Source organism: Chionomys nivalis, chromosome 2 (assembly GCF_950005125.1).
Source record: "Chionomys nivalis chromosome 2, mChiNiv1.1, whole genome shotgun sequence".
Taxonomy (NCBI): Eukaryota; Metazoa; Chordata; class Mammalia; order Rodentia; family Cricetidae; genus Chionomys; species Chionomys nivalis.
Genome location: NC_080087.1, coordinates 79,339,140 through 79,361,456, shown reverse-complemented (window position 1 = coordinate 79,361,456; position 22,317 = coordinate 79,339,140). Strand labels below are relative to the sequence as shown.

Here is a 22,317-nt window from a genome sequence, read left to right as displayed (position 1 = left end):
AACCAACAGGTTGTCCTGACTTGGCACCCATGTGTGCCCCACCCACAATATACTAACTAAAAATGTAAGACAAGTAAATAAATAAATGGGCAGCTGGAAAGGAGCCAAGAGTCACGGAGGTGATGTGGGTCAGACCCAGACATGGGGCCCCATCGTTCTCACGCACACAGACATCTCCTTAGATAATATATATTAAAAATAAACCTCCATTCAGGGTATAAAAACAGAGCAAAGGCACTTGGGGTGGGGGATGGAGGGGTAACCCCCCCGTAGGCAATACTGAGATGGCCTGGAAAATGGGGATTATGGTGGTACTCTGGGGGTAAAGCCCTGAGCCCCTGAAGCGCAGGCAAGAGGGAGAAAGGCAGAGGCCAGTGTGGCAGGCAGGGACTCCAGCAGGTCCCCATCAAGTGTGGCCAGTCTCCCTCTCCTCAAGGCCTCTGGGGTGTGAGACGCTGTGGCAGCCGAGGGGGGCGGGAGACCCTCGCATCCTCTCTTCACGAAAGGCCTGAGGGTTACAAGAAGCAGACAAGGAGAGATGGAGGAAAGGGTTTGAGAAAGCAGTGGTCGGGAGGGATGGACTGAGGCAGATGGCACAGTGGGACAGGGTACCCTGCCTCCCTCCAGCCCTCAGAACAGCGCCCTGGCCCCAGTTCCCGACTCACTTGTCTGAACAGAGCGCTCAGGTACAGCCAGGTTAGGTGACAAAGTTCCGCTAAGCTGAGACAGGAGGGGCCTCAGGCGACAAAATTCTTCCTCTAACTCCTGGAGAGGACCACAGGTGAGGAACGCCTTTCCTTCCGCGGCCTGCCCCAAGTCCCTTGGCCCCAAGTATACCTCCAGCTGCTTGACAATCTCCTCTAGGCTGAGCAAGTTCTCCTGAATCTGTGCTGGGCCTGGGGGACCACCACCAGGCACTCCATCCCCATCCTGGGGAGGCCCCAGTCCACCGTCTTCCTTGGCAGGCAACAGGAGCTGTTTCAGGGACAGCACTGGCCAAGGCAAAGGGGGACAGGGTCATGAAGGCAGAGGGCTTAGGATTCTGGTTTTTTTTAGTTTTTTGGTTTTTTTGAGTCAGGGTTTCTCTGTGGTTTTGGAGCCTGTCCTGGAACTAGCTCTTGTAGACCAGGCTGGTCTCGAACTCACAGAGATCCACCTGCCTCTGCCTCCCGAGTGCTGGGATTAAAGGCGTGCGCCCGGTTGGGATTCTGGCTGTGTGCAGAGAACTGGAGATAAGGATCAGCTGGGAACTGAGGGATGGAGGTAGATATCATTCAAAAGGGTTAGGATGGGGCAAGGGACCTGAGGTTGGAGAAACTGAACTCAGCATCCAGGGTGGAGAGTAGCTGAAGAAGAAAGATCAACGTGGGCCACCCAGGATGCTGTGGGCAGGGCAGTTTCTTGATTCGTGGACAAAGAGAAATCTGAAAGACGGAGCCTTTCTCTAGTTCAAACTGAGGCACCGTTCGGCTAGGTCCTGGACCTGGAGGGTGCAGAGCTGGCCTACCTACCTTTCTGCAGGGCTGTGGCAGCAAGCTGGCCCTCTGGGCCTGGTCTGCAGAAGGGTAGGAGATCGCTGAGAATGCGCTCTGTCCGGGCTGGGGAGGCAGACAAAGAGGGAGGCTCAGATCCTGCCTGGTTTCCAGTGACCCCCCCCCCACGCCCCGCCAGACCTTTGGACTTACCATCAGCTGGAGGCATCTCTCGGCCTCCAGTGCCATTCTCCGAGCTGCTGAGCAGAGGTTCTCGGGTGCTAGGGAGAGGGAGGGAAGTGACGGGTGACCAACCCCACATCCCGGTCCCCAGGGAGTGGCGGGGGTCGGGGGACAAATAGTTGGAGGAGGAGGCCTGAATAATAGGAGACAGAGGCCTAGAGACAGGAGGAGGCCATGATGGAGTCAGCACACACGTACATGTATACATGCTTATGCATGTGCGTGCACAGAGACAGGCTGGGGCGCAAGTTCTATAGATGCACAGGGACATGGTCTCCCATTCCCTGGTTCTCTAGCTCTCCTTACCTGCTAGGGCTGGGCCGGGGCTTGGGGCGGGAGGCAGGGGCAGGGACCTTTAGGGATCCGGCAGTCTCAGTGATGAGAGTACACCAGCTGGGGAGACAGGCCAAGACCAGAGGCATTCAGCACACCTGAACCCCGTGTGGGACACACACCTTCACACCATCCCTGAGGACTCTCACTTCTTGCGCTCTGACGATGTCTGTGCCACCAGCTCATATATTTGGGCCTCCTGGTCCCAGGTAAAGATGACGTAGAAAGCTTTGTGATCTGCATAGGGAGGGGAGAGACAGGGCCTGGTGTTGAGGTTCCCATATGGACCCCTCTTGGGGTACTGTCTACTACTTTTTCCTTATGCAATATAGTTCCCAGTCACTGTCCTGCTAATACCGAGGTCTTCCTCCATGGCCCATCACACTAGGCTGGAGTGCTTAGGCAGCCTTGACCTGCAGAGACCCCTCCCCCCAGCTCCACCCACCATCAGTAGCACCAGCACAACCAGCAATGCTTGCCAAACTCTCCGCCCGGGGTTCCACCTTGTGTCCCAAGTACATGACAATGTTGTGGAAATCTCCATGAGGCAGACCATGCTTCTCTGTAAATGCAGGCAGTTCTCTCTATTTTTATTTCTAGTTTCTTTCTTCCTTTTCCGACACAAGGTTTCTCCGTGTATTCCTGGCTGTCCTGGAACTCACTCTATAGACCAGGCTGGCCTTGAACTCAGAAATCTGCCTGCCTCTGCTTCCTGAATGCTGGGATTAAAGCCGTGCACCACCAAGCCTGGCTCTAGTTTTAGTAGGTTGATTTCAAACTCAAGCCACCACGTTTGCCACTCTTACTTAGTCCCGCCCATTTCTGCCTCGCGTAGACCTTTCTCAGTCTCTAGCTCGTTCCACTCAGACAACCTGCCCCAGCTTACCAGTGGCCACCTCTCGGGTCATGGCAGAGGTGAGCCGGAGCACAGGCCGCAGCATGGTCTTGCCATCAGGCGTGGGTGTGAGCGTCCGGCTGTGTGATTTGAGCAGCAACTTCTCATCCTGGCGCTGAAGCAGCAGGAGCAGGTCGTCCAGCAATAGCACGTGGACCTCTTTGGGTGAGGCACCAGGATCACACCTGACCTCTATGACTACCAACCCCACCCCTCCTTCCCCTGGCTGGAGGGAGCACTCACCTATAGCCTTGTCTCTGGTTACCCGCCAAGTCAGTGGACCTTCATGGACCAACTTCTTCTTAGTGATGTCCAGGTTCTAAGGCAGGAAGGCGCCATGGTCAGTTAAGTGGCAGGAGGGGATACAGAAGGGAGAGGAAGGCAGCAAACAGAACAGCCAAAGACCAGGGAGTGATGTCAGGGGTCACCACAGTCAGCTAAGTGGCAGGAGGAGAGAAGAAAAGGGAGGACAAGGTAGCAGGCAAAACAGCCAAAGACCAGGGGGTGAAGTCGGGGTCACCATGGACACACATCTGGGAAGGAGGTGGGGACAGAGGTTCCCTGGGTGCATTCTCAGCTGCACTATATGCAGGAACCTGTGGGCAGCAGGGCCAAGGTGAACTGAGGAGAGGCAAAGGCCACTGGGTTCACCTTGAACTCGCTCAGCATGGGGTCACTGCTCTGCCGTAGGTGAGTCAAGTCCAGGCGCCGCTGGTAATCCTTGAGTCTCTAGAGCAGAGAAAGGAAGGGTTCCAGGGGGCTAAACCAGGCACAGGCGCTGCCCTCAGTGACTCCAAGGTGGGTGAGTAAGCAACGGAGCAAGGCCAACGTCCGAGGGACAAGCTGAGGTCCAGATGAGTCTCCCAGCAATCCCAAGAGGAAGACACTAAGGGATAAATGACCCTTGGACACTGATGCCAAGGGAGCAAAGGCTAAGTCTGATCTCTGAGCAAGCTGAAAGTATGTCCCTCGCCATGCCCGGGCTCACTAGCAGGTCCTCCATGTCACGAACGGCTTGGTTGACATGGTGCAGAATCTCCCGGCAGCACTCTGCTGCGCGCTCCACTTTCTCCCGTTCCGCAGGCTCTTCTGCAGGCAAGGCCAGAGGTGTAAACCCCCACCGTGTCATGTCCTGCCTCAGTGTTCATGGTCAGAGGAAGGCCTGGGGTACCTGTGTTCTGCCCGATGCTCTGCAGCAGCAGTGGGTACTTGGTCAGCCGCTGCATCTCAGTGGGGATCATGTCCTTTAACTGCAGCCTTCTGCACCGAGGGCGGCTCTCAGCTTCCTGGGGAGCGAACAGCACTGAGGCAGCCCAGGGCCATGCCTTTCTCTCCTGAGACCCCAGAGTTAAACTCTAGCCCTCCTCCCTCACACACAGAATACCATGATATTTGTGCGATGCGTCTTGATCAAACCCAGGGCCCATGTCCCACCTCACCTGCACAAAGGCACAGAACCGAGGCTCCTTGCGCTGCTTGACTTTGAGCTGCTCTAAGGCGAATGACTGGCGGCTGCAGAAGCGGGAGGAGATCTTTTGGAACCACGAGCCCTCAGCACCATCGAACTGCAGGGAGATTCAGGCAAGGGAAGGTCTCAGTGGGGGGCTGTCAAAACAGTCTTCTATAGTCACGGAAGCTAAAGTGGGACAGGCCGGGGGCCCAGATGGCTGGGGGATGTGGGGAGGACACTAAGAGGCAGTGTCTGGGGCCATGCAGGGGCACCCTCACCCGGGCCAGCAGCACATCGCCAATCTCCTCAATGAGGTAGCCGCTCTCTTGTCTCCGCTTCATCAAGCGATCAAGGAACAGGGCTGTGGGAGACACAGGACGTGCTTGGTTGGCGCTTAGGAGACTGAAATGCCTGCTTGGAGCTGCTGCTGGCTCAGGCTGCAGTCTGTGTCTGACTCTTGGGGCTGGTGAGCTGGCATACACATGCGTGTGTGCACCTCTGGGGTGTGTGCTGTGGGGGTCAGAAGTGTATGATCCCTAGGAGTAGTCTGGCAGGTACTCAATGGAGGAGGCCCAGAAGAGGGAGCCGATGGAGGGTGTGGATCAGGAGGGTTGTGGCTGGCACTCACAGTGCACCTCAATGAGTTCATCCAAGCTGGGGAAGATGTTCTGCAGTTCCTCCAGAGGGAAGAAGCCCCCGTCTGCCATGGGCTGGTAGAAGAGGTCATGGAGCACCCGCAGCATGCGCACGTGAGCTGCCTCAGTCACCAGTAGCTCTGTGGGCCCAAACCAGGAAGTATTACTAGGGAGGAGACAAACTGTAGGGGAAGGTTCAAAGGCAGGCTGGGAGAATGGGGAGGTTGCGGAAGGATCCTGAGAAGTTGCTGAGGTAAGAAAATACTCTGGGTAGTCACTACTGCCTCATGTAGCCACTGAGGACAGACAGACAGACACACACACACACATACAGACACACAGCTATCTACCTATTGACAGGGACTCTCATGTGGTACAGGCTGGCCTGGAACTCAAGTACCTTCTACGTCAGCCTCCCAGGTGTTGGGAATACAGATGTCTGGCATCACACAGTGAGTCCTCTAACACAGGTTGGTAGCTTCAGGTCCAGGGGCAACCCTACTCCTCCAAACCAACCAGTTACTGGGTACCTCAGTGAGTTTCAGGGGCACACAAGTCTGCTAAGACTAAATGCACTGTGTGATAATGATGATAATGTGTGTGTGTATGAGACAGTGTGTGCAAGAGAAGTGTGTTGGGAGAGACAGAGTGTGTATGTGTATGAGTGTAAGAGAAGAAAGTGTGTGAGACAGTGTGTGTAAGAGAAGTGAGAGTGTGTGTGTGTGAGTGTCTGTGTAAAAGAGTGTGTGAGAGAGACAGTGTGTGTATGTGAGAGAGAAGTGAGAGTGTGTGTGTGTGAGAGAGAGTGTGTGTATGTGGTGTGTGCATATGTGGGTGTTTCCTGAAGTCTGGTCCGGTCTTGCACTGGCTTTGCAGCTGAGGGTTACCCAGAAACCCTGGCCTTTCTACCTCCAGCTCTCAAGTGCTGCAGTGCAGCGTGCGTCCCCATCTCACTGCCCTGAACACTATTCCTGGTAAAGGGCAGTTGTGTAAGCTAATGGGGGGTCACTAGTCACATGCTGCTATTTCCACTGTGGCTACAAAATGTAAATGAAACACAGAGCGCAGTCCTCGGCTGTGGCCACCACACTCTGAGAGCTCCACAGCCAAGCCAGGCCTAATGTGCAGTCCTGTAGGCCCAGCTACTCAGGAGGCTGGGAGAAAAGCATCTTGAGTTCCAGGCCAACCTGGGCTACAGGGTGAGACCCTGTCTCACAAAACAAAAGCCAGAGCCAGGCCCGATGGCACCCAACTGTAATCCCAGTACTTAGGAGGCTGAGACAGGAGAATTAGGAGTTCAAGGCCACCCTGAGCTACACAGGAAGTTGGAAACCAGCCTGGTCTACATGAGACTCTAGCTGAGAGGCTGGAGTGATGGCTCAAAAGCTGAGCGTACTGGCTCCTCTTGCAGACTTTTAGCCCTCACACGGCTGGGCTGCTCACAACCATCTGTAAATAAAGCCCCAGGGGACCCAGGGACACCAGGCACCCACATGTAGACAAAATACCCATACAGATAAAAATAAGCAAATTAAGTCAAATACAAATGAAAAAGTTGAAAATGGCTGGGCATGGTGGCACACCCCTTTAATCCAGCATTCAGGAAGCAGCTGGATCTCTGTGAGTTCAAGGTTCTACAGAGCTAACTCCAGGACAGCCAGAACTACACAGAGAATCCCTATCTCAAAGAAACAAAAACCAGAAACAAACTGAAACCGAAATGCCTAAGAGGAGCAGAGGGGGAACAGTTTCATATTGTTTCTGGCTCCTTTTTCCTTTTTTTTTTGTTTGTTTGTTTTAAGAGACAGAATCTCTTGATGTAGTCCTGGAACTTGCTATGTAGTCTAATCTAGTCTGGAGTTTACAGAGATCTGCCTGGTACTGCCTCCCAAGGGCTAAGATTGAAGTGAATATCCTTATTTTAAAAAATTACATTTACACATACATACACAGTATGTGTGTGCAAACGCATGCAAATTCATGTGCATACCATGGCACCCATGTGGAGGTCAGAGGACAACCTGTGGAGATGGCTCTCTCTCCCATCCTGTGGATGGGACCTGGCGCCTTTTACCCACGAAGCCACCTCGTGGGCCCTGGCCTTGAACCTCTGATTGTCTTTCCCATTGGCCTCCTGACCCTCCCCAGGCCATCCCCAGGGATGACAGTGGTTGTGCCTGGCTCCTGACATCAGCACTGCTGCACCATCTTTGGAAGCATGTCTGCCAGTGGCTCTGGCTTTCCTGCGTCTCTTCTGCAGCTGTGCATACAGCTGTCCTCTGCCTCAGCCAGCATGGCATCCCTGCTGCTGCAGGACTCAGGGTGGAACTCACCGCTGATGACCTCTTGCCGCTTCACTTGGCTTTTGGGCAGGCTGAGCAGGGTGTCTGGGGGCACGAGTTCCCTCCAGCCGGGAGGTTCCTCTGGTTCCAGTTCCAGGCCTGACCGTCCTGGCTCCCCATCATCTCCAGGCTCAGGGCTGTGGATAGAAGCCTTATTAGGCCCCAGCCTTGAGCACCCCAGGGAGCTCTTGCTCCTTAGTTACAACCCCTCAGTGTCCTCAACATTTGATGCCCCTAGGTGACTCATAACACAAACCAATCAATCCCCAGATCTCTAGACAGCAGTGTCCCACCTCCCAACTCTTCAGTAGCCTGTACTGTCCATAACTGGCCCTCAGCAACCTAAGTCACTGGCTAGCTACTTCCTTGAGAGTCTACCATCAACTCACCGCCTCCCAACTACCTAGGCTTCCTCAGTTAATGAGGGGGAAGTGACGTACGTGGCTCGTCGGGTAGGGCCAAGCACGGCCGTGGCAGAGCCGGGGTCCATGTCCACGTCGCTCCGGGAGCGGCCCCCACCCCGGCCCTTAGCCCCGAGGCTGCCCCGGGAAGGCCGGCGGCGGTCACTCACCCGCAGGCTCTCTGAGCGCCCCAGACGCCCTGATAGCCTGGACCCCGAGGCCAAGGACAGAGTCAGGCAGAGGCCAGGGCAGAAACAAGGAGAGACCAGGACAGGGACAGGACAGACCAGGACAGGGACAGGGGGCAGGGGAGACCAGGACAGGGACAGGACAGACCAGGACACAGACAGGGACAGGACAGACCAGGACAGACCAGGACATAGACATGGACAGGGAAGACCAGGACAGGGGAGACCAGGACACAAACAGGGGGCAGGGGAGACCAGGACACAGGCAGGGACAGGACAGACCAGGACAGGGACAGGGGAGACCAGGACAGGGACAGGACAGACCAGGACAGACCAGGACACAGACAGGGACAGGACAGAGACAGGGACAGGGGAGACCAGGACAGGGACAGGGGAGACCAGGACAGGGACAGGACAGGTACAGACCAGGACAGACAGGGACAGGGGAGACCAGGACAGAGACAGGGGCAGGGGAGACCAGGACAGAGACAGGGACAGGGGAGACCAGGACAGACAGGGGCAGGGGAGACCAGGACAGAGACAGGGACAGGGGAGACCAGGACAGACAGGGGCAGGGGAGACCAGGACAGAGACAAGGACAGGGGAGACCAGGACAGACAGGGGCAGGGGAGACCAGGACAGACAGGGGCAGGGGAGACCAGGACAGGGATGAAACAAGCAACAGAAGAGAGAAGAGAGTCAGAAGTCATGGGACTTGGGGAAGTACCTGGGAGTGGGAGTGGCCAGGAAGGGTAATAAAACTTGATGGGGGGGGGATGGAAACCAACTGTGGCCCACAGGACTGACCCCCTCCCTTCCCTAAGGTGGAGGTGGGGAAGAGGGACAAGGAGAAAGGAGTTCCATACTTAGCTCAATCGGGAAGGTGACATACCTACCCACCCCTCCCCTCACAGGGGGTGAAGGGGAGGAGGTGGTCATGGGTAGGGGGAGGGGCTGGGAGAGATGGGGGAGGGCTGGTCCTCCCCCCACCCAGGGCCCAGGCACCCACCTCTTCCACCTTCTGGGGAGAGAGGGCACAGGGTCAGAGGTGGACCGGGTGTGCCCCAACCCAGCTCCCTAGCCCCACCAAGGGGTCCCCAAAGCAGCAGCACAAGGACGGGCAGGGGGCAGAGCCTGCCCCCCAACTGTGAGGGGGACAAGGCCCCCAGAACACAGCATGGAGCACAAAGGGGCAAGGGACACCAGGAGCAGGGCCATGAGGGAGGCAGAGCTTACTGAGAAGAGGGGGAGGATGGAGAATGAACAGGTGAGAGAATATGAGTAGGGAGGGGGAGAGGAGGGGAAGAAAACCTGGCCAGAGGGAAGGCCACAAGAGAAGGGGAAGAAGAGAAAGAGGAGAGAAAGAAAGAGAGAGAGGGAGAGAGAGAGAGAGAGAGAGAAGCTAAAGAGAAAGAGAAGAGAAAGAGAAAATAAAGAGAAAGAGAAAATAAAGAAAAAGAGAAAATAAAAAGAGAAAGAGAAAATAAAGAAAAAGAGAAAGAAAATAAAGAAAAAGAGAAAGAGAAAGGGGAGAGCAACATAGAACAAGGGAGAAGGAGAAGGGGAAAGGAAGGGAGGAGAAAGCAAAGTTGGAAGGAAGGCCCAGAGGTAGGCAGACGAGGGGCCAGCAGGTGCAAACTGCAGCAGCAATCCCAGGCACCCGCCCTGGTCCCACTATGCTGCCCCTGCCCTGCCCAGGCCCTCCCAGCACCACAGGCGGACACCTCTCTGTCTCTGCATTCTCTTCCGTGCTCTCTGGGGCTGCCAGGGGTTCGAGGCTTGTAGGGCCTTGTGGGAGTGTGTCCCCCAGCTCCTGGGGGGTATCCCCACCTATGGGTAGAGGAGAAACAGCTGGCTGGAAGGTCTCTGACGCATGGCGAGGTCTACCCTGACTGGGCACTGGGACAGCCCTTCCCAGGAGACAGTCTGATTGCAGGGCCTGGAGTGATAAGGTTCATTGGCACAGCACTTGGCTAGGACCCACCAGTGAGAGTTAGGGCTGCGGCTCAGTGGCAGAGGGCTTGCCTAGCAGGAGTAAGGGAAAAGTTTCAATTCCCAGTGCTGAAAACCCCCCAAACAACAAACCAAGAAACTTAGTTCGGGGTGAGGAGACACGTGCTGGGACACAAGTCAGAACCCAAGAAGAAAGCTGTGGAAAGAGTAAACTGAGGTAGGGGGAAATCACTACTCCTGACCAGGAACTGGAAAAAGATGCTACAAACAAAGGAGAGATTCCTAATGGAGACAGTGGCTTCCATCTGAGTGAGGGCTGAGGGGCTGGTACCATTACTGTCCCGACTCTGAAATGCTCACCAGGTTCCCGGTGGTCGCAGCTGTCCACAGACAGAGGGTGCAGAGAGACTCCTGGGTTGTCCTGCCCAGTAGTCCCAACAGTCCTGTCCCGAGAAGGCATACCTAGGCCTCCCTTCCGGTCTGTAGGGCCTGGCTTCTCACCTGGGGAGACAGCAAGGAAGAAGGGGAAATTAAAAAAAAAAAAATAGAGGTTTCAAGTCCCATCTGCTACCATACCCCAGGGGAACCAAGACACGGTGTTCTTAGCCTTCTTAATCACAGGAGATCCTCCTTTCTTGTTCAAGGTTCAGGGACTCCCTACAAACAATCTTCTCCCTCAGACACAGGGGTCCAGCACCAGCCCTCCTCCCTCAGACACAGGGGTCCAGCCCCAGCCCTCCTCCCTCAGACCCACCGATCCAGCCCCAGCCCTCCTCCCTCAGACCCAGGGGTACAGGCCCAAACCTCCTCCCTCAGATCTACGATGGATACCCTAGCTACGAGTCCATTACCATCAACCTCAACCTTTAGATGTCGAAAATCTGGAGCTGAAACAAAAGAAAGGGACAGTGAGTTGGACAAACAGAAAATGCAAGGCTTAGGCTAGCCCTCTTACCAGCTGGAATGGCCGGGGCCAACAGGGCAGGCAGGGCTTAGGCTAGCCCTCTTACCAGGTGGTTCTCCCCGGTTCCAACGAGCAGGGTCTAGGATACTGCTCAGCCCTTTCTTTGTCTTGGGGGGTTCATCTGACCGCCGATTACCCATCACCTGTGGGAAGAGGAGGAAAGGGAAGGCTAACATTTCCAAAATGATACAAAGCAGAAAAGGACTCTAGGTGTTCAGTCTCTAGGCTTCCCCAGGGGCAACTCAAAGAGGAGAGGGCCAGACTTGACCTCAGCACCTTTTTCCGGAAGAAGTTCCTCCCTGACTTCTTGTCCCCACTCTTGGTCCGAACTCCAAGGTGGCGCATGTACAGGCTGATGGCAGTGACCACAGCAGCACTGAGGGGGAGACAGTGAGGTGAGGCCCCAGTTACAGACAGACAGAAGCACACTAGTCCTCAGAGATAAAGTCACAGTCCCCCACAACCCCTTAGCCACTTCCTGTGGTTAGAAGAATGGGGTGGCTCCCAAAGCCAGGAGCAAGGGTGGTGCTCCAGGGAGCACAGCTCCCCACAGCCTAGACCATCTGCCATTCTCTCCCAACACTCTCCAGGGCCATCACCTCTTTTCTTCATCTGTAGAGATGGTATGTCTGCAAAGAGAAGAAAGAAACTTACAATAAAACCATGAAGCCTGGCTTCCTTGTGCACCAGGGCACACTTCCAGGCTGCTATCTCTTTAATAAACAGGGTAAGGAGAAGAAGGGAAGTGGATTAGGAGGGCCTTGGAAGGTCCATTCCAGAGGACAAGTGCTAGGCTGGAACATGTGACCATGGACAAGACCCAGTTCAATAGAACCCCAAAGTTCTATGAGTTAGGCCATTCTTGTGGTGCAAGAATAGAAACACTAAGGCTCTGACAGCGAGGGAGACGCACGCAGGGCGGGACTCCACGGCCACTCACTGCATCTCTTCCAGGTGGGAGAGCAGCCGCTCTGCGACGTGCCGCTCCCGGGCCTCATAGTTGCTGCGGTCTTTCCCGATCCATGGTTCCAGCAGGCTCAGCTCCTGTTCCCAGGGCGTCATGCCCATGAGACGCTTGGAGCGGAAGTCCTCCAGCTGGCGGCTCACGGCTGCCTGCTGGCTCTGCACCACTTCTTGCATGAACCGCCTCTGGACATCCTCAGAGATGAGGTCAGGCCGCGTGCGGTCTACAGACGTGTATGCAAGGGCTGGTGTCCATGTTCAGGGGCCTTGGCTCCCACCTTGGCTCAGTGTCCCCGCCCACCCACGGATTCCAGTGTTTCCCTGGGCTGCCACCACCAAGAACAGATGCAGGAATCATGGCTTCCAACCCAGGACTCTCCTGGGAGGCAAATCTCTACCAGAGATCCTCCTTAGCCCCAGGCCCCTCCTCTCCTTACCAAGTTCAAAAGCGACATGGGGGGGAACTGGCACCCGCAGAACCTGCTCAGAGGAGACAGGAGTGAGTGGCAGGAGATACACCTCAGGAGGCCTTGGTGGGAAGGGTCTGAGGGATGACACTGGGGAGGGCCAGGGTTGGCAGTCACCTCCACAGGTGGACACTGGGAGGCGCACTGTAACTCCCCAGAGCTAAAAGGGGTAAGGGATGGGTGGCAGGAGGTGCCTCTTACCGCAGTCTTCTCCAGGAAGCTGTGATAGAAGTCGAGGAAGGCCTTCTTGGCTTCTTTGGGGCCCAGTGAGCTCAGCATGTCCGCATGTAGGCAGCAGAGCTGGGGACACACGGAGTGTGACTCTTTCCTGGCCCCACTAATCACACGCCCTCTTTGGAGAGCCTAAGTGGTTTTCTGATCACTGGACTGGATATCTGTGGAGTCCGAACATGACCCCCCCCCCCCCCCCCCGTGAAGTACACCCTGACTTCTCTACCCCAAGCCAACTCCACAGCGTCGCTTTTCCTTTGCAATTCTTACTAGCCGCTAGTCTGAGAATCTGGTGTACCCAGAGGCCATTCTGAGCCCTTCATACACATTCAAGAACCTACCCCATCAGAGACCATCACTATCACACTTTGCAGGAACACTGAACCAGGGACAGTGGTGCACGACTATAATCCTATCACTTTGCAGATAGAAGCAGGAGGATCGGGAGTCTAAGGCCATCCTTGAGCACATAGTGAGTGTGAGGCCAGGCTAGGCTACAGACTCTGCTGCCTCTAAAAAGCTGTGGGAAAATGGGAGTTCAAGCTGAGAGTGTTGGCACAGGTCTGCAATCCCAGCCTGGAGAGTTCAGGCAGGAAGACCAGGAGTTCAAGGTCTCTGTCTCAAAAAATAAATCACCACCACAAGGAAGGAGAGAAAACCACCTCAAACTACAAGGTAAAGCCAGCATCACTGGCACACCCCAATGTTCTGGAAACAGAAGCAGGAGGACCAATGTGGGTTCAAAGCCAGCCTGGGCTTGAGCAAACCAAAGGAGGGGCTACAAGAGGGTTTGGAAAGGAAAGCACAGGCATCATGGACATCATGAGCACCCAAGTCTGCAACTCCAGCTCCCATTAAAACTAAGCCTGGCAGCCTCTGCCTGGAGCTCACGGCTCGGACAGATGAGCTCCCTGATCATGAGACCCTGTCTTAAAAATAATGTAGCAAGCCGGGCGGTGGTGGTGCACGCCTTTAATCCCAGCACTCGGGAGGCAGAGGCAGGTGGATCTCTGTGAGTTCGAGACCAGCCTGGACTACAAAGGGAGTTCTAGGACAGGCTCCAAAGCTACAGAGAAACCCTGTCTCGAAAAACCAAAAAAAAAAAAAAAGAAAAAAAAAAGTAGCATTTAATCCCAGCCCTTGGGAGGTAGAGGCGGGAGGATCTCTGTGAGTTTGAGGTCAGCCTGATCAAGTTCCAGGACAGAGAAACCCTGTCTTGGAAAAACAAAATAACAACAAAACACAAAACAAATAAATAAAAATTAAGAATACAATTTAAAAAACAGAAAGAATACAAAGTAGAGAAAGGAAAGACACCCAGCGTTGACCACTGGCCTCCACACATGACACACATACATGTACCACATGAGCACATACACATATCACGTAATACATTAAAATGTTAAAACAAAAATAATGAGGGTTGGGATATAGCTCAGTGGTAGAGTACTTGCCTAGCATGGCTAAGGCCTGGGTTAAGTACATAATAACAACAATAAAGATATAGGCCTGCTCAATGTTCCATGGCAAAGTTGGATTCAAAGGCAGGCAGTTTGTCTCTGTCTAGAAATACTGTGAGCAGTCTGGCTGGGGTGCAGAGTGGGTTCCGATTCCCGTGTGCTCAGACCAGGTGCAGTGAGGTTGCCTATGTGCCAGCCTTGGAGGGCGACCCTGGAAATGCAGGACTCTGCCGGTCCTGGCTCCCACAGTGGCTGCCTGGCAGGTGATGTGTGCTTGAGGACTCACTCCAGTGCAGGCAGAACTTTTTATATTTATTGATTTCAACAGATGGATGTTTACTCTCATCCCCACCCCCAAAATATGGTGGGGTGCAGAAGCTGCATAAAGACAACGCTCACAAAGCCAGAAGTCATCTGGGTCACCTCAGTTTCCACATCAGTAGAACAGAGCAGTTAGCAGGCTTTTCTGAAGGATGTAGGTGAGAAGATTGCATCAGTTTCTCAATTTTCTAAAGCGTGGTATCAGGACAACTAGCGCCAGCCATGCGGTTCACGTCCTTTTTCTTGAGACAAGGTCTCATGTAGCCTAGGCTGGTCTTAGACTTGCTATGTAGCTAAGGATGACCTTGAACTTTTTTTTTAATTATTTATTTCACGTGCATTGGGGTGAGCCCCTGGAACTGGAGTTGTAGACAGTTGTGAGCCACCATATGACTGCTGGGAATTGAACCCAGGTCCTCTGGAAGAGCAGCCTGTGCTGTCTCTCCAGCCCAACCTTAAACTCTTTATCCTTCTCCCTTCTCTTGCTGAGAGCTGGGGTTACAGCCCGGGTCACTATGTTTGGTATGTGATGCTGAGGCTCAAACCCAGGGCTTTGTGCCTGCTAGTCATGTGTTCTACCAACTGAGCTACATCCAGCACGCCCTTCTCTCTTCACCTGTGGGTGTCCCTTCATTTCTTTTAGTCTCTTAGTTTTCTGGGGGAGTCAAGGTGTATCTTCATGTAGTGCAGTGTCCTGAGTCACCTCCTGGCAAGTGGCTTGTGCTGGGTGCTACTGAGTCTTCTTAGGAAAGGATCTAACCTCTCCCACCCACACCCACCAGTGCTGTAGCTTCTTGCTAAATCAGGGGGCTGAAGTTTTCTACTCTATAGGTGTTTCTGGACCACATGGCTCTATATCTGCATCTCCCAGTATCTTCTGCCTAGCCCTGAGAGTTTTTTTTTTTTTAAATATTTATTTATTTATTAAGTATCAGTATTCTGTCTGTGTGTATGCCCTGCAGGCCAGAAGAGGGCACCAAATCTCATTACAGATGGCTGTGAGCCACCATGTGGTTGCTGGGAATTTAACTCAGGACCTTTGGAAGAGCAGGCAGTGCTCTTAACCTCTGAGCCATCTCTCAGCCCCGAGAGTTTCTTTTATTTGAAGCCAGGTCTTGCCTCAGTTGACCATGAAGGTATGGCAATCCTCCTGCCTCAGTTTTCCACATGCTAGGATCACAGGTGTCAGGCTAAGCTCAGGAAGCTTCTAGGTTAGCAATCACATGGGGTTTGCCTGGGTATCTGATCAACGTCTGTGGTGCCCTCCAGGTCTGAATTGGCTAATGGCACCAAATCCTGAATGCCTGACTAGTAACACCAGCTGAAAAAACCTTGCTGGGTGCCCCTCCGAGTCCCCCTGGGTGAGCGGCAGGGTTACCAATTAGAGATGCTTTTACAGGCCTGGAAGAGGACTGAATATGGTTTCTACCAGGATGTTGGGTTCCAATGACTCCTAGTGTATATACTTAGGCCTTGGTGAGGCTTACAGGGGCATCTGCAAGCCTGTGTAGATCACATGCCTACTTTCTCCATCTTGTCTGCGGTCCTATTTCTCAAACTCATGCTGTGTTCTGGATTTTCCGGAGTCTCTTGGCTGATCCTCACTGGTCTAGTCAACTCTCTGAAAGTCTAATCTGCTCAACCTCATTCCTCCTCTGTCCCCCGTACTCCTTCCTGCATCCTTACCAGGGGTCCTGGCTCAAACTGCAGGGCCACATGCTGCAGGAGGGCCATGAGATGGGCCGGGCGTCGCTTTACCTGCTCCAGGCTCTGGAACTGGCTGTTTTGATCTTCTGAGTTCTGGAGGGTGGAGACAAGGCAGCTGAGTGCCACAGGGAAAGAAGAGGCCTCTCAGGCTTGCCCTACCCAGTCCCTGGCACTTCTCAATGGCTCCAAGACAGGGAAGATCTTGGGAAGCGTGATGTCTACGCTACAACCCTGACAGTAAGGGCAGGTAGCTGGGAAGAAGGGATGGGAGTCATATAGGGGGTGAGTGAGAAGTTGGGGCTAGAGGAGTAAGGGTGGGAGTTGGGAGATGACAGAATGACAGGCAAGCCAAGAGTGGACACCTCAAAGGATGGAGGACTTTCCCACCCTATCCTGCTCACCGCCTCCAGCTCATTCTCAAAGTCCTCATCCTCAGCTCCGATGATGCTGACTGGCATCACGCCAGGCCGGGGAGGCCCTGGGGCCTGCAAGGAGAGACAGGACTTCAATCGCCAGGGCTCCCCATCTCACAGAGCACCAGAGTCCCCTCACCTTAGATCAGCTCTCCTCCTGGCACTGCACTCACCGCCCCGGCAGCAGCGGCGACTTCTCCCATCTCTGGGACTCCTCCACAGGGCTGCGAGAGGAGGAGGAGCAGCGGTTAGGGGCTGGCGGGAGGAAGTGCCCGAGGCTGGGCAGTTACTCACTGATTCCTGGCCCAGGTGCGGAAGGTGAGTAAACAGCCCCCCCACCCTCAGCCGCCTTAGCTCAATGGAGCCTCTGTGTGGCCACAAAGAGCCCTTTACAGGCCAGTTGAGGCGGGGAAACCGAGGGCAGAGAGCTGGGGGGGGGTTGCTAGAGCCCAGACCATGGGTCCATGGGTGGGCTGGGCGGCTGTGGGTAAAAGCCACTAATCTGGGTCACGAAAGAAGGAAGAACCAGCGACCCAGGGGGCTGGCTAGCCCCTGAAGGGGCAGGACTTTGAAACAAGCATAATTAATGTAAAGGTCCTTAAGGAGAGTGTAGGAAAAATAAGTCAGGGAGGGGCGTTGGGGGGGAGCTATCCTCTGATCTGTGGCAGGCCTAAGCCAGGATATTGCCTCTGAACCCACCAGCCCCATTTCCTGTGACAGGAAGTGACAACGGTGAACCCCCAACCTCCAACACCCTCTACGCAAAAAAACAAAACTGAGCCCTTTTCTGTAAGGCCCCTTAAGCTCTTTGAGCACAGCAGTTCCCAGCTTTCACAGCTACTGTCCCCGAGAAAAGATGGGAGGTGGGTGCCTCCCCTTCAATCCAATGTGGTAGTGGCTCCCAGGAGTCCCTCTCTCCACCTCTCCTCCAGGACCTGTCCCCTCTTTCCCATTTCTGCCTGCCCCTCCTCTGGCTCCCTATGTCTCCTCCCCCATCTCAGTACAGCTGTCTTTCCGCGGCTGGTGTCGGTCCAGCTCCAGCCCCACACTGTGATGTCTCATCTTTCTCCATCCCTTGTCTGCCCCATCTCGGTTTGTCTTTCCCATCTTCTCCCTGGGTCCTTCCAGCAGTATCTTCTAGGCCCTAACTGGTCTGACTAGTGCTGTGTGGATCGGTGTCAGGGAAGGAACTGTGGAAAGAGGGGTGGGGTGAACCAATGGGGGGTGGGTCCCCACACCCCAAGCTATTTATAACTCTGGCTGCCCGAGACCCGCCCTTCTCCCTCTTCCAGGAGCCTCCTCCCTAGCACTCACTCAATAAGCCATAGCTGTGATTCTGGTTTCTGAACAGTGATGCTTCCTGGAGCGCCCAGGAGTAATCCTTGGGGGTTTGCTCAAGCAGGCATCATTTGTATCCGTTCTCAGAAACTGTATCTGCCCACCTTAAAAGCTTGGCTAATTTCAAGATTTGAACATTGTTGAGTGTTTAATAAATAAACTTGCAAACCAAGACAGCAAAGTAATAGTAATTATTATGAGAGCTAAACTCATCGGGCATTTAAGTTGTTCCAGGCATATATTGGTTATTTATTTATTTATTTCTGAGGCAGGGTTCCCCTGTAGCTTTAGGGCCTGTCCTGGCCTTGAACTCACATAGCTCCACCTGCCTGTCTCCTGAGTGCTGAGATTAAAAGTATACACCACCACTGCCTGGCATTCCAGGCATATATTAACTCAGTTTTGTTTTCTTTCCTTCAAGACAGGGGATCTCACTCTGAAGACTGGTCAGACTTGAGGCCATCCTCCTGTCTTGGTCTCTCAGTTTCTGGTATTATAGGTACGAAGCACCGTGTCCAGCTCTATCAGTTCCATTACCTCCCCAACTACAAGCATCCCATGCTATGCTCACCCCTCTGAGAAACTGTGATGGCTTCAAAGACCATCCTCGCCAGCCAGACCTTCTAGGCCAGAAGCAATGAGCACAGACCTGGAAATCCCACACTTAGCAGTAATATCACTTAGCAGTAAATATCTTCAACCGAGAGATCCCAAAGGGCCAAGGAGGGTTTTAGTGTACAGCTCAATGACAATGCTTGTTTGGCATCTAAGAAGCCTTTAGTTCTACCTCCAGCAGCATCAAACAGAGCAACCAAATCAACCAAAGAGAACAAACCCATTTCTCTTACACCTATACTCATCTTCTCTTTCTTCCTTCCTTTTCTTTTCTTTTTCCCTTCCTTCCTTTCTTTTCTGAGACAAGAGTTTCTCTGTGTAACCCGCCTGTCTCTGCCTCCCCAGTGCTGGGATCAAAGATGTGTGCCACCATGTGTCTTTCAAATGACCCCTTACCATCTCATGCTTAAGTCTTTATTAACTCATCTCCCCCAAAAAAGAAGCCAAGGAAGGCACACAGTTTGAACAAATGTCCACTGCTAGACCTGATTCCCACACAGCTACAACGCATTATCTCCGTGTTCCTCATCACAATAGCATGGACTAGCTGACTTCCGAGGTTTCTCAGTGTGTGACAGACACAGCAGTGCTGGCGCGCACACACACGCGCACACACACACACACCTCGGTTCCACGCAATGCTCAGGCTCTGTCGACAGGTGTTCATGCGTTTAATCTCACTGATCCAATGAGGCCAGCATTATTTTGTTTTGTTTTATCTGGCTCACTATTCTTCTTATTGCCATTTTACAGAGGTGGAAATTGAAGCATGGCATTCTCATAAGCGGAAGAGTCAGCATTTAGATTCAGGGGGTCTGGCTTCATATTTTAAACATTTAGCACACTATACAGCTTGTTTTGTTTTGTTTTCCTGAGAAAGGGTTTCTCTGTGTAGCTTTGGAGCCTGTCCTGGAACTCACTCCGTATACCAGGCTGGTCTCGAATGCACAGAGATCCACCTGCCTCCTCCTCTGTCTCCCCAGTGCTGGGATTAAAGGTGTGTGCCACCATCTCCTGGCTACACTGTACTGCTTCGAGGCACCCCCACCCTCAAACACAAACACATCAACCTTAGGACGCTAAAATCTGCATCAATGCTCTGAGACACATCAGGTCTAATGGTGCCTGGGGAAGTCATGTGGCTGCTGTGGCCTCAGCAGTCACCCGGGATGGACCCAGCAGCTCCAGAAGCCTGGGCTTGGAGAGGGTGGGTTTGAAATTTAGGGTACAGGTAAAGCTGGGAAATGAGACAACTGACAAAGTCTCCTTTGTCCGGCAGATGGAGCACTTTGCACTTAGGGCTGGGGGGGGGAGAGGGGGCAAGGGCAGGTTTAGGTTTATGCAGTGGGGGTCTGGAGAAGTAAGAACATAAGGGCGCCTGGGTTTTAAGAACTCAGGGTCCCCAAGTCTTTCGATTGGATTGTTCAGGTCTCCAAGAACCTCTAGGAAAAACCTAAACGAGGCCTCTGGAATGTATATGACCCAAGAATCTATTTGATAGAGTGGGCCTCAGGAAACCAGATACATGATTTTAAAGGTTTATGGGACCTCGATAGGGGTGTGTACTGAGTTTTGTAGGGCCCTGCTTTGATCTAGGAGAAGCCCGTGCTTATTAAAAGTCGGGTTTCCGTGAAAGGCTTCCTGAAACCTGGAAGGTATGTAAGATCTTATAACCTATGTAACGTGGCGGTCTTCACGAGCCCTAAATCTTACACCGGACGTGGCTAATTTACAAGGGTGCTCAGTACTACAGCGATTGTGGCAGTATGGACGGCAGGGAAGACGTGCAGGGTCAGGTTTGATGGCAGCCAAGGCTGCGGATCTCACCTGTCGGATGGGATGAGAAGCCACTGCAGCCTCCGGAACCGAAGCCTCCGCGCCTGAGCTCAAGGTTCCCCCACCCGCGCCGCAGAGTCGCTCTAGCCGAGCCAGAGGCCACCTTTGAGTCCAGCTCCACTCCTCCCTCTGGCCGCTCTAGCTCGCCTCCTGCCACTCTCCGGCCTCTGCAACTCTACTCCTCCTGCCGGCCGCTCTATCTCTCCACGGCGCCACGCTGGCCCGATGGAGCCACTCTGGCCCGTCTTGGAGGGCCCGCGTTTCCGTATCTCGACTGCCCCTGTCACTCTCCCGGGCTCCACCCCCTTTGCGGGAGTGGTGGATGGTTCCAGCGCTGGTTAGCGCTCAATCTCGGATCTCCAAGTTGCTCAGGTGCTAAGTGCCTACTCAGACCTCGTGTGAGGTCTTCCCACCTTGTCTACCTCCCCATCTCGGACCTGTTAAATTTCCAACCCTGTATACCGGCTCCCTCTGTCACCCCTGTTAAATCCTCCCGCTGTACTTGGGAAGCAAAGCAAAACAAAACAAAAACACCCATGCGCTTGAGTATATCTTTCCTCCCTCCCGACAGATTAACCTGCAAAAAGCAATGGCTTCCTTTAGGACTCAGTCTTCCCATCTGTTCAGTGCGGATGTTTCCGGCTCTCTCCCCTACAACCATCTCCCAGAGTATATAATAACCCAGAAAAAAAAAAAAGCTTTCTGAGACGTTTTCAACGATCTGTAACTCTCAGCTTCATAATGGCCCGCAGAGACGCAGAGACACTTGTTTATTTTAGGTACCTCTAATTAAGCATCCATGATCTCTACGACGAGGAGGTCCTACTCCTTGGATCTCAGATTCCCAACTGGTAAATGGGTGTTTTCGTTCTGAGCTGCGCTAACAGAGAGTAGTCTGGGTCCCAAACTATTTCATCTCTATCTGCTGTGCACTCGACAAATGTCCCCCCCCCCCCTTTTTGGTATTGTTTTTCTTTTTGAGACAGGGTCACGTTAGGTTGCCCAGGCTGGCCTCGAACTCAGGGCAACCTTCCTGCCTCTGCTTCCCAAGTTCTGGGATGACAGGCGAGCGCCACCACGCCGGGTTTTCTCTTTGCTCTCTTTGACAGATGAGAAAATAGGCCCGAGGAAGGGAGGCTTGCAGGCTCACTGCCCCCCACCTCCGAGGCCCTTGGCGCCGGGTCCCCTCCCTGCTCCTCCCCATTTCTCCCCCTGCTGCCGAGGGGGAGGAGGCCGGGCGGGGCCAGGGACGATGTACCTGGTGTCCGCGCGGGGAGGTGACCAGCGGGGCGCCCGAGGTCGGGCTCGGCGATCCCGGGCCCGGCGTCCCGGCTCCGGCTTCCTGGCTCCAGCGGGCAGGAAGTCGGGGCGTTTTTCCGGAGCCCCCGCCCGCCGCCCCTCCCCGCTTCCTGCCGGCGCCCCGTGCCCGCCCGGCACCTCGGCTTCCTTCCCCTTCTCGCTCGCTCGCCCGGCTCCTCCTTTCCCCGCGGGTGCGGCCCCACCCGGCCCCGCCCGGCTCCCCTTCTTCGCCTTTGTCCTCCTCTGCTATCTTCAGCCCTGCTGCTGCCCAGCTCCTGCTCTGGCCCTTCCTCTTCTCTTTCTCTTCTTAGTTTGTGACAGGAACTCACTGGGTAGCCCTGACTGGCCTTGAACTCGCTCTGTAAACTAGGCTAGCCTCGAACTCACAGAGTTCCTCCTGTCCCGGATCGTAGAGGTTAAAGTTAAAGGCGTGCGCCACCATGTCAAAGCTCCGCTCTCTTTGAGCCCCACACTCTTGACCCAGCACTTTCCCCGGAAGCTATTTTCCTCCCCGGCCTCTGCTTCTTCACCCGGCTGCAGCCTTTCTGCTCCTTTTTATCACTGTGCGTCCTTTTCTTGCCGCTGGGTCTCTTTCATCCTCCTAGACCTTAGGCTTTGTCCTTTCCCCAACTGTTGTTATCCCTTAGGCTGCACTCACTGGACAGCCAGCTCGTGTCTGCTTCTCGCCTTGCCTTCTAACTCTGTGTCCCTGTCTCTGGGGATTCCCGTGTTTCCTCTTTGCTTCTCTCCTGCCCTTCACTGCCTTTCTGCATCTGCTCTTCCCATGTTAG

At 54.1% G+C, this 22,317-nt stretch overlaps 1 protein-coding gene across 3 annotated transcripts; it reads right to left on the bottom strand.

Moving 5' to 3' along the window:
* Positions 1-175: 175 nt before the first annotated feature.
* Arhgef1 (Rho guanine nucleotide exchange factor 1) lies at positions 176-21,619 on the bottom strand. Of its 3 annotated transcripts, none has more exons than XM_057754445.1 (30): positions 21,486-21,619; positions 16,612-16,662; positions 16,427-16,510; positions 16,005-16,118; positions 12,508-12,606; positions 12,277-12,319; positions 11,817-12,063; positions 11,476-11,505; positions 11,153-11,252; positions 10,923-11,019; positions 10,764-10,799; positions 10,273-10,413; positions 9,684-9,789; positions 7,811-7,978; positions 7,362-7,507; positions 5,022-5,168; positions 4,672-4,754; positions 4,383-4,508; positions 4,115-4,229; positions 3,932-4,032; positions 3,595-3,672; positions 3,187-3,262; positions 2,935-3,102; positions 2,198-2,285; positions 2,022-2,108; positions 1,686-1,753; positions 1,512-1,598; positions 838-992; positions 666-765; positions 176-508 (listed from the first exon to the last, which is right to left on the bottom strand). In XM_057754445.1, exons 2-30 carry the CDS (start codon positions 16,639-16,641, stop codon positions 498-500), a joined length of 2,931 nt encoding a protein of 976 aa, XP_057610428.1. In that variant the 5' UTR covers positions 16,642-16,662; positions 21,486-21,619; the 3' UTR covers positions 176-497. The 3 variants fall into 3 exon arrangements, with proteins under 3 accessions (XP_057610428.1, XP_057610429.1, XP_057610430.1); XM_057754446.1 differs by lacking the exon at positions 21,486-21,619 and adding an exon at positions 20,219-20,763; XM_057754447.1 differs by lacking the exon at positions 7,811-7,978.
* Positions 21,620-22,317: the final 698 nt, after the last annotated feature.